The following is an 11666-nucleotide window of genomic DNA, read 5'->3' on the forward strand; positions in this document are numbered from 1 at the left end:
GTCTCTGCCCAGGGCTGTACTAGGCTGGATCACAGAGCCAACAGGAGGGCAAGCTCCTGCCTTGCAGCAGTCAGAGAGGGCAGGGGTGCAGGGAGCAGATGGGTGAGGAGGGAGCTGAGCTCAGGGGAGCGCCTCTGCAGGACTGGGCTGCAGGTGACCAGGGCAGGAGAGGGCATGTGATGTGTGATGCTGTTGTCATGCTGTTGCAGGATCATCCGGACCAAAGTTCAGCAGCCTTTCCACCCAACGCCGGATGGAGCCGGGACCGGAGTGACTGCCCCTGGCCACACCATCGGTAAGAGGGCTCAGGGAAGGGGGGAAGCTGATCCTCCTGAGAGCTGGGAAAAGCAGCTCTGCCCGTGGGAAATGCCCACCTGTCTGAGGTCCAAGGGCTGTGCTCTCCCTGGGCTCCTAGAGGCTCGGGATCTTCCTGGGAGACTAGCTCGCGAGGACTGCTCTCTGCCTCCTGTGAGCATCTCCTCAGAGCTGCCTTGTCTTATCAGTCTGTGTGTCTGTCTCCCTCCCTCTCTTCCCTCTAACTTTCCTTCTCTTTCCCATGCTCCTTCTTCTCCATCTTTTGTTCCCTGTCCCTCTGTCATATCTACTTGCTTACTCCATTTTTTGTTTTTTTAATTTTTAAGATTCTCCTCTTCTCTTCTCCCCTCCTCTGCCTTCTTCTCTCCTCTTCCTTCCTCTCCTCTCTGTCCATATGGCCCTGGACCTGTTCCTCTGTCTCTCTCCCTCCCTCCTCACGGCTTCTCTCCTCTTTAACAGTGTCTCTTGATCTGTTTGTCTCTCTCATCCGCTCAGTAACTGTCTGCCCCTCTCCAACCTCCTCGTTTATTGACCCTCGCTCACAGCGTCACAGAGACATGACCCAGGTCCCCCAGAACACCTGCTAACAGCTCCCATCCCCCCCCCCCCACTATCTTCCCTTTGGCCCAAGGGCGCTTGGTGCTGCTGAAGCCATAGATAAGGTCCGGGGCTTTAGGGGCTGGGATGTGGTTAAACTTCTCCTGCTGCCCCTCTTGGCAGCTGTCCCCTCTCTCTTGACCAGCAGGAAGTAGAAAGCGCTGGTCCCAGCCCCCCTGGAGTTGGCAGGAGTGCTGTTTACTCGGCCTGTGTTACAGCATGTGCTGGGAGGGAGGGTTGGGCCAGGCTGTACCTGAGCTGATCACCGCAGAGTGAATGTGTTCACTACTCTGTGCTCTGAAGGAGAAATTAGGAGCTTCTCAAGTGATTTCAAGACCAGGAGCAACTGGGGGAGAGGAGCTCCACACTCCCGGGGAATATCAGGACCATTCTTGTGTCTCTAAGAGACTCAGATAGACCTTAGAAAGCCACACTCTAAATCAGGACTGGGAAAGACTCTGCCCAGGAGACTAGAAACAATGGCCTGGGGTTTGTTTAGAAGGATTTGTCCGGCCGGGGATCAGATAGGATGAGCTGTGCACAGAGGCATCCTAGGAGCTGTGCTCTCTGCACGACCGCTGAGTCGCTTTCTAGGTTGAGTCAGCTTTTGCTGTTGGCTGAACCCACATACTCAGGGAGTGGGTTCAATCTATAGTGAGTGAAATCTCTAGGTCTGCAGAGAAGGCCTGGGGTTGACTGGTCCCCACTCAATCCAGGGTGGACAGCAGTGAATAGCCTAAATTGTATGTAGCAATGTGTTCCCACTTAAACCTCAGAGGAAGGAGGGGACTATGGGCTCCCCATCCCTCCTCATTTCCTCTGCTTCTCTCTGCCCCCAGCCTTGGGGCTTTGGCCTGCGATCACAACTGCTATCCTGATGGCATTTCCTCCTTACTCTCGTCCAGTTCCCAGTACGGCCTCCCCTCCTGTTTCCAGCACCTCCAATGATCCAGTGGGATCCTACTCCATCAATGGGATCCTGGGGATCCCTCGCTCCAATGGCGAGAAGAGGAAACGTGATGAAGGTAGGGAGGAGGGAAGAGGCTTGGCTTCCCCTGTGCATGCTTTTGTCCTTGGACTCAGAGCTCCGGTTTCGGCCTAGCCTCGCAGCTGCTCTGCTGTGAGATCAGTTTTAGTAGCAAAGCCTGGGTCCCCCCACTACCCTGCTGGCTCCTGGAGAGAGGGAGGCAGGCTGCTGGTGGGGCCATCAGTTTCACCATCTGCTCAGCAGCCCCGACTGCCTCACCTTCCGCTGGGATTCATCCCGAACATCCCGGTGGGATGCCAGGAGGGAAAGCATGAGCCATGGACTATGGGAAGGTTTTGGAGGCTGGGGGACAGCTGGTCTCTGACCTGGGGATGAAAAGCCAACCTGACTTGTCCTCCTCTGATCTCAACCCATCAGGAGATGGGGGAGTGTTGTCATGCACAGCTGACCCTTGTGTCCTTTCTCTGTAACACGTGGACCCTGTGCCCATTCAGACCACTTGGGGAGCTGGGCATGGGCCCTCTCTGCTCTTCTCTATGGGAGGAGACACCCCCCAGGCTCCTCTCCGGCCCTTCCCCTCATTCCCTGTAATTCCTCGGGTGCAGCTAGCTGTTAGGCAGGGAGTTAAAGGGTGAGGAGATGAAGAGGAGGAGCAGGGAAAGGAATTCAGAGGAGAGAGTGGTGGAGATGAACTTGGAAGAAGGTGTTCTTCAAATATTATGACATTAAGGGTCCCTTGGTGACCATCTGGTTCTCTCTTTTTTTTGCGGTATGCGGGCTTCTCACTGTTGTGGCCTCTCCCGTTGTGGAGTACAGGCTCCGGACGCGCAGGCTCAGCGGCCGTGGCTCACGGGCCCAGCTGCTCCGCAGCATGTGGGATCCTCCCGGACCGGGGCACGAACCCGTGTCCCCTGCATCGGCAGGCGGACTCTCAACCACTGCGCCACCAGGGAAGCCCCATCTGGTTCTCTTTTGATGCCTGAGGCCAGGGTGCAGGGCTGGCAGGCCCAGACAAAGGGAGACACCAGTGTCTGGAGCCTGCTTCCTGCCCTGATCTTATGGTCCCTGCTGGGGAGACAGTAACTTCCTGGTCTAGGAAGGGCATATGATTTTAAGGGTATCTCCCATGAAATAGACAGAACCCTCTGAATATGAACATAGGGGGGTGACCAAATATCCCATTAGTCCAGACAGTCCCAATTTATGCCTTTGTCTCTGCGTCTTGGCCAGTCAGCGTCTCCTTTTTCTCTCAAAAATGTCCTGTTTGGACAGTAAATCATGTGGTCATCCCAAGCGCAGACAAGCCCTTGATTGGGGCAGCTCTAGAGGGTAAGGAACAGAGAAAAGAGACAAAGCTGAGATTCCCTAGACCCAGGCTGAGGGAAAAGAGAGTGTGAGAGCCCCGGCCTCCAGCAGAAAGCACAGCACGTAGGAGAGGCCTGGGCCTGGCAAGACAGGGATGACCTGGGGCTGGCCTCCTTCCAGAAGCCCTAATGGCCTCGTTTCACAGGAAAACAGCTTGTCTGGCTCTATTTCTCCTTCTTCCAAAACATCCAAACCCATTTGGCTGCCACGGCCTTTGCCACTCACTAAATTTCATTGTGGTTGTTTTGGCGGCAGCCACTGATGGGCAGGGGGGGTGGCTGCATGAAAGGGCCTAAGCCTCAGTTCTCTCTGGGGGTTTCCCACACTCAGGCCTTCGCCAAGCTCCCTGGCACTCTGAGTGATCTGGAAGATTCTGCCTCAGAACCTGAGGATTTCTCCTTTAACCACCAGCACCTGTGAGATGACCAGGACCTCCCCTCTTTGTCCTCTCCCCTATTGGTCTGCGGTTGGGGCCAAGCATGTCCTCTGCTTCCTGGGCTCCTATGGGCCGTGAAAGAAGCTGGGGTTAGAGAGTCACTGGCCTGAGGCTGCGGCCGCTGCAGGTCGGGCCCGGCTGGCCCAGAACAGAGTGCTCTCCTCTCTGAGCAATTGATCACATTCATTGTTTCAAGTCAATTCAATTCAGTCACCCTTTCCTGGGCATCAGTCGCAAGAAAGGCTTGGTGCTGTAGGATCCCAGAGCAGAGCAAGCTATGATTCTTGTTCTTAAGGAGCTTACAGTCTAGTGGGGCATGTAAAACGCGTGAGTCCGGAGAGCAGAAAGGCCCATCAGAGATCTAGATATCTGTGTTGTGATGGAGGTCTGGGCTGCAGGCCATGGGAACTCAAGGTGGGGAGGCAGTGAACCTCCAGGAAAGGCTGCTCTTCGAGGAGGGGCCTGAGGGATGGACAAGGGGCACGGTTCAAAGACAACGGTAGTTGAAATTCTATCAGACAGACTGAGCCTTGTGACCAGAAGACACTGTGCTGAAAACACAGGGGTGCTTTGGCTGGGATGAAAGGGCCTGAGGGGAAGTCGTGGCAGTAAGGCTGAGCGGAAGGGTTAGGGTCACAGGAGAGCAGGCCAAGACGGGACCCTATAAGGAGTTTGGACTTTTTCCTGCAGACATGAGAAGCCACTGCAAGTGTCTGGGCAGGAAGGGACAAGAGCAGGGCTGGGCTGGGGAAGACCCTCCTCCAGGAGGGTGGTGGTGATGGCAGTGGGGAGACATCTCAGGAAGCAGTTGAATTCTGGGTGAGGGATAATGGCAGCCTCTAAGTTTACTCTTGCTGCTTAAAAACTTACCCACAGGCCTAGCCAGTTGGCAAGAAGGATCAGAGACCCTGCTTCTTTTTTGGGGGAGAGGGTTCTTTTGCCTTGACACACCCCTTCTGACCAACCCCAGGCCAGATGGAGCTGTCCTTCCCCTAGTGGAGGCCAGAGCCTATTAGGGAGGCCAGTATTCCCTGACCACCCCCCTACCCCAAACGCACACCACCACACACACACTTGATCCATCAGACCCAGGTGGAAAGAGGGGGGAAAGGAGAGGCTAGAGCAAAGGCAGACCTTTCACAGCCTATTCCCCCCTTCCCCCATTCTGGGTGCCTCCAAGCAGCCAGGCCCAGTTTGCATTAGGGAGCAGCTCAGATGATTAAGAATAGGGGAGATAATTATGTGTCAAGATGATGTAGCCCAACTCTGCAGTCAGGCCAAGGTAGCACTGCAGCTGGCAGGCCGGTCGCAGGAGGCAGCCTCGGGCATGGGCTGCACAGACACCCAGGTGTATCCTTCAGCCACTGGGCCAGCACCACAGGCAAAAGAGAGAGCTGACTCGGACGATGAGGGATGCTGGGATGGGAATGGGGATACATGTCAACGGACTAGACCTCGAGGGAGTGGAGGGGCAGGTCTGTTTCCAGGTGGACCCTGTACCCCTGCCAGGCTGGCTTGATTTTGGCCCCACCCACTGGGGCATCTCCCTAGAAGTGTCATAGCCCAGGGGTGAGCTGTGAGCCTCTCTGTCCTCAAGGAAGCCACTCCCGCTCCTGCCTGTGGGTACGGTTCGGCCTATTCTTCAGCACTAACAATGTAACGGTGGTGGGCATTAGCGAGGACAGTCACTGCAGCGTGCTCTGGCATTATTGGAGACAATCTCAGCAGTAGTTATTGGTGTTCGCAGTGATAATACCCAGAGCATTATTGGCATTGGTACTCAGAATATGGACAGCGTTATTAGTATCTGCAGCAATCAGATCTGTGGGGACATTAGTGAAGGGCCGATCCGCTGTGACTCTGGGGAAAAAGGAAACTGACAGTGACTGTGAGCCTGCTTGAGATGCCCTCTCATGCTTTGGCCTTTGGAAGAATGGAAAAATCCCCAGACTTGCCTTTAAGAAATATGCTAGTCAAGAAGATTTGACCTCCCCTCCCCACAAGAGTCCAGGAGGTCCCAGAATGAGACAGGTAGACAGACCAGGGATAGATGAGGAAGTTATGTCACAAAGCACCCGGCAGACAGGCTGTCCATCCATCTGAGAAGGTAGATCCCCGTTCAGTACCCTGCTAAAATCTTTCCCTCTTCTTGGCTACAATTATGGGTGGGTATATTAGGGTCCTTTGAAGGAACACTGCTTCCCCGAATGTTGCATGCCCTGGCGTATGTGGCTGCAGGATAGGGACCCTTGTATTCTTTTTAGGCTGAAAGACCTAAGTCCTTTACCTTCACCCAGTTGCTTTTGGCTGTGGCCTAAAGCATTGCCGTCCATCAGTGTTGTTGAAGGCCAGAGCAATTACATAACTTGTCCAAAAATCTGAATGAAGTCATATGTGTGAGTCTTTTGATCTGTGTGAGGGGAGGTGTGTTGGTATCATCCTTTGATGTGTGGGATTGCAGGGGGCCGCGATTCTGCCTTCCATTAATTAGGTGCACAATGAATTGTGCAGTCGAGTGGTGCCAGGCTGGTGCAGTTGTACGTTTGCAGGCAGGGCAGACTGCACGGCTGCAAACAGCCGAGACCTGTCACTGCCTTTAATAGCTCCCTTCTGCTTTGGATGAAGCCGTAACTTCAAGAAGTGGTTTATTTCCTTAGTTAGTTTCTCCCCAAAAGTCCCCCAGTGTGTTGCTCAGATTTGACTTGGAGCAAATGAGGGGATTAGGCTGTGGGAAGGAGCAGCACCTGCTCTGTCTAGGAGCCTGGGCTTCAGGCAAGAGAAGGCTGCAAAGACCCCCACGCAGAAGAAGGATTCGGGGTGGAGGCCAGCAGGCAGTCCCGGGAGCGCAGCAGGGATGGGCAGTGTGGCTCAGTGGGGAAGGGGTCAGGAGGGAGGGAGACGCAGCTGGGTTTGAGTCCTAGTGCCTTGGGCAAGTCACTTAACCTTCATCAGCTCAGTCTTCTCCTCTGTGAAACGGAGACAGTGACGGTACTTACTTCACAGGGATGTGGGGAGCACTACACGAGATCATGGAGATGGAGTTGAGCCAACTCCATCTTGGAAGATGGCTCGCTGTGTGCCTGGGGAGGAAGGCATAATTGGCAGGTTTATGTTTCAAGGGGAAATGAAGTTGTGTCAGAAAGAAACTTTTTTGGGTACAGCCTCTCTCATCTTGGTACAGCTCCTTTTAAGTAGGGCAGCCTAGGGAAGCTGATGCTGGGATAAACCGACCTAGATGGGACCAGGGCAGTGGGGGAAAGATATGAGCCTCTCCTGTGTGACTGGGAGGACCTCCGTCCATCTTTGCTTGCTCATCTGCTCTGCGGTTATCCACTTGGGCCAGATGTCATCTCTTATTAGCCTCCACAGGCATTTTAGATGTGGGTAAATAAATATGGGACCCCTTCTTCTCTAACATGGAGGCATCCCTCCCTCTATCCATCGCTGTGTATTTCTGCTCCCACATACAAATTTATTTATTTACCTTGGGAAATGTATGTTTGTTTTGTGGCCACATGTGCTTTTTTATATGAGTTATGCAAATGTGGGTATTGCGTGTTCTCTACCTTTCTGAAACCGTTGGGTGAAAGGGGATGCAGAACTGCGCTGGGAAGGCATGCAGTTTTCTGGGTAGTGTATGCGCTCAAAGAGATGTTCACAGGTGAGCAGGCGCACGTCCATGTCCCTGTCAGCAGCTCCAGGGAGCTGGGAGAGCTCTAAGCCAGGCCTGGGTGCGCTAAGGCTGCATGGTCTTGAGCCATAGGTTCGCGTATGGAATTTTGCCCAAAGGGCCCTGTAGGCATCACCCTGCATTCCGTTGGCAAAAGGATGGGCTGTTCTGATCCTGCCTCCATGGGTGGACTGGCCCCCAAGGCAAGGGAGACTGAGACTGGGAACCTGGTCTCCCAACCTCAGGGTTTTTCCCCCCCCGCACCCGGTCTTCAACCTGCCTGTCTTTCGCGATCTCTCAGTGTCTGTCTCTTATTTGCTCTAGTCGAGGTATACACTGATCCTGCCCACATTAGAGGAGGTGGAGGTTTGCATCTGGTCTGGACTTTAAGAGGTATGGGGGCCAGAGGGAACATGGTGCGGGGACCAGGGGAAAGAGCCGGGGGTGGCCATTAGAGAGTCTTCAGAGAGTGGGTTCCTAAGGGCCAGAGTGCAGGATAGGAGGAGGTGGCCCAGGATTCCACTGGGAAACCAAGAGGCTAACAGAGTCTCAGGGCCTGGCTCACTTCCGCCTTGGGCTACTGCTGGGTTTGGGGACTGAGGCCCCGTGGCCTGGAGGGTCAGGCCCTCAGTGGATGGGGGACACTTTTTCCAGCCCTTGGAAAAACAAAGAGCAGATCGGGTTGTAAAACAAAAGCAAAGGAGACCTGGAAACACCTGACAGCCCTAATTCATCACGGCCCAAGTTTTTTCCTGTGTTCCCATTATATTTGTTTGTAAAAGTGGAAATCAATTTTGAAGGTAATTTTCTGGAAAGAATGGAAGGGAGGTGGGAGGGCCGGATAAGGCAGAGATGGTAAAAGGAAAAATTTAGGCCAGGCACAGCCCAGGGGCAGCTCTTGGCAAGGTGAAAGAAAATTGCATATTCAATCTCCATCCATGAATCTCCCTCACTGCTGCCCGCCTCCTGCTTGAAAACAATGAAGGCTTTTTCCCAACGCTGGGCAGGGCCTCGGTATCAGCCTCACTTTAACTTCAGGGTCATTAATTCCCTGATTATTGAAGGAGAAGAGAGGGTTGCAGCATCAATTCCAAAGGCACCCCCCCCATGTGATCAGGCCCTGGTTGGGGTGGGGTGGGGGGCAGCCAGGGTGAGGTGAGGTGTTGCTTCAGAAGAGCAGAGGGGTGGGAGGGAGGAAGTGGGGAGCCAACTGGACTGGGGGGAAGGAAGCCAGGAGGAGGGGAGAAGAAGGCAGTCATTACTGCATACCTCTGTTGTGTTGTTATTGCAAATTAAAAGTAGCATGTTCCACTCCGCAGCTATCTTTGGAGAGGGAGGGGCACCGAGGGAGGTGGGGGATCTTATCATTGCTTCTTCAGCAGACCAGCCGTGGTGTCACCGTGTGAGGTGACATTTGAATTTACAATTCCGCTGAGAAAAGCCATTAATTCACAAATTAACATTTCTCCCTCTCCCTCTCTCTTTAACACTCTCTCCCTCTCTCACATGGATGTGCAAGCAATTGAAAAGACAAAGGAAATAGCCTTAAGGAAGAGACTTTACTGCTAGTCTGTCTGTGCTGAGATTGCTCCCCCTGCTTCCAGATAGATAAACCAATTACCTGAGCAGCTCTGCTCCTGGCCGCCCGAGATCACCTCCTTTTGTAGGCTGCCCCCATGGCTGGATTACACTCGGTGTATCTCATTAATGTAAACCAGGCATGCCCTGGTCACCGGGCTCTCTTCCCTGCTCTCTTTCTGGAGGGGCAGCGGGAGGAGTGCTGGTGTCAGAAAAGGCAGGCAAGGAGGACCCTGGGAAAGAGGAGAGGCCGCCGCTGGCCAGCTGCCAGGCGCTGGGACTCTGGGTGCTCAAGGCTCGGACCTTCGGTCCTGGAGGAGGCTGCTGGGGGGAATCTGCAGGTGAGCGCTCCTTGGCAGGTTTGCATGGGTGGACATTTAGAGGCAGAGGCAGCAGCCGGAGCCTGACTCTCTGGGGCCCACAGCGCCTGTTCTCTGTGGCCTTTTGGTCCAGGGGCTGGGGCCTGGCAGAAGCAGAGAGGGATCTGAGCGCTCCCTGCATGGGAAATGCTTAGGGAAGTTTCGCTGAGTCCACATCATTTTAGTGGGACAGGATGCAGCCTGAAGGAGCTGGAAGGGGTGCAGAGGAGGGCCCAGAGGCAAGGTGAGGTTGCACTATGTTGGGTAAACAAAAGGAGGTTGTACTGATTCCTTAACCTAAACCCAGCACTTGGGAGCAGTTATGTCTGTTTGCCACTCAGTCCCTACACACACACTCCCAGCCATCCAACTCCTTTCTTAGAGAAGACCCATCCAGGAGCGTGGACCCGGGGTGCTGTGCTCTCAGACCTCTGGAGTGAGCTTGCATCATGGGCAGGATGTCGCAGAGCCATTTTTGCTTTTACTCTCCTCCAGGCCCCGGCCAGGCACTGCATGAGGACAGTATATTGGCAGAGGGAAGCCAAGTAGTGTTTGAGTTTCTGTAAGGAAAGTACCTCTGCGGGTTATTGCTAGAATTATATTATTTCACAAACATTACATACTACCAAGCACAGGTCACAGACTCTGAACCTAAGGAGGCAGGTTCTATGAAAGTCCAGAAACAAAATCTGCATGGAGGTAGTCATCTGTCTAGACAAGCACCCAACTTTAACTGTATTAACAAAGCTCAACCTATGTTCATTTTCCAACAAATATTCAAACCCTGGCTACTGTCCACTCCAGCCCAAGAGCAAACTAAGTTTTAAAGGTCAGCATTTGCTAAGACACACAAACCCCCAAACCCACTGCTGAACACACATTCATTGTTATGAGTATATCTTCCTAGTAACATGGGAAATTAGACCGTTCATACCTGAGGGGGGAATTTTTCTATCTTAGTTGGATCGCATATTTTAGCCTAACTCTCAGGGTGATGTTGGCTACGAGCCTGTTGAACACCAACCATGTCATTATACAGAGTTAGGTTTAAAGGTTTTACTGAGACCTTTGCCTTGCGCCCTGTGCACACTCGGACTTACTTTTTTCTGTAGAGAGATAGCAGGGTTTAGCCATGGCTGTGTGTAGCTGACATAGGTGTGTGAATTTGTACCTAAATCCCTGCGTTTATATCAGAGACTGCAGCCACGTCATTAACCACCTTAGTTTCCCAGCCAGTTCATGCTGTTGTGGGTAAAGAGTTATATTTGGTTGTCTGAGGAAGGATGTTGAGATTTAGCACAAAAGAGTATATTTTTTTCGTAAAGTGCCAAAAAGTCAGAATGGATGGATTGACCCCGCTCCCCAGGAGAGGAGGTACAGACTTGCAGTGGAGGGGCTGTGTGTGACCCTCCACCACTGGAAATTGGGGTGGGAATAGCAATAACTTTCTCAGCAGAGGCCTCGGGTCCTCCCCACTCCCGCATCTGTGCGCTCCTGTGCACGTGTATGCACACCCACTGTGTCAGAACACATCTTCAACCCCTTGTCTTCCACTTGGCAACTACCTTCCAGCCCTGCAGGTAGGTGTCGTCCTCCTTCCCCCACAGGCAAGGGCAACAAGAGAGAAATCCGGGCAGGGGCCTGGAGGACCCCTCAGAAAAAGGGTCGGGGAGAAGGTAAGCTGGGGAGACCCAGGAGTGCCACCTGCCAGAGGAATGGGTCCCAGCAGCCTCCCGACCATTGCTGGCTGCACAAGAGGGGCCCCAGAGCCCAGGGAAGGGCCCCTCCCTTGCTTGCCTTCCTCAGGGCCCCGGTGGCCGGCAGGGGGGACCCTCCCCATTCTCCCCCGTGGGGGTGGAAGGGCCAGGAGGGTTGGGGGAGGGCTGGGAGACGGATCACGAGCCGAGTAGTTGCAGCACAGCCAGTAATTCAAACCATCCTGACCCTTCGGTGAACTCAAACCTGCTGACCTTGACAGCACCAGACAAGGGAGGCCTCACAGACCTCAACCTGCATGGAGGCCTCGCCTTCTCTCCCTCCCTTCCTTGGAGCCCGTATCCCAGCCTCCAGGTGGCTCCTCATTTGGTCATCCGAGCGAAATGTCAGCATCCCTCCCTCCCTGAGGTGCCCGCCGGCCTGCCTCAAAGCACCCTTTGTGCTCATCTCCGCTGGAGACAAGCATGTGGACATCTCACGGGGGTCTTTCCAGGGCTGGGCTGAGGCTTCCTCCTTCAGACAGAGCTTTTACACCTTGCCCACCCGTCCTCCTCCTGCCCAGGCTTCATCTTTTTCAAGAGCTATAGTGTGTGTCTGTGTGTGTGTGTGTGTGTGTGTGTGTGTGTGTGTGTGTGTGTGTGT

General features: G+C 53.8%; 1 protein-coding gene across 1 annotated transcript; it reads left to right on the plus strand.

The window, feature by feature from the left end:
* Positions 1-209: 209 nt before the first annotated feature.
* On the plus strand, positions 210-8162 carry LOC114898294 (paired box protein Pax-2-like; the record flags this gene model as incomplete). The annotated part of the gene is made up of 3 exons (XM_029227588.1): positions 210-295; positions 1818-1937; positions 7696-8162. Coding segments are annotated over 3 exons (337 nt in total), but the record flags the coding sequence as incomplete, so codon positions are not given.
* Between the last annotated feature and the right edge of the window lie 3504 nt (positions 8163-11666).

The sequence above is a fragment of the Monodon monoceros genome, unplaced genomic scaffold, assembly GCF_005190385.1.
Source record: "Monodon monoceros isolate NGI ecotype Baffin Bay Population unplaced genomic scaffold, NGI_Narwhal_1 Contig2698_ctg1, whole genome shotgun sequence".
In the NCBI taxonomy this organism is placed as follows: Eukaryota; Metazoa; Chordata; class Mammalia; order Artiodactyla; family Monodontidae; genus Monodon; species Monodon monoceros.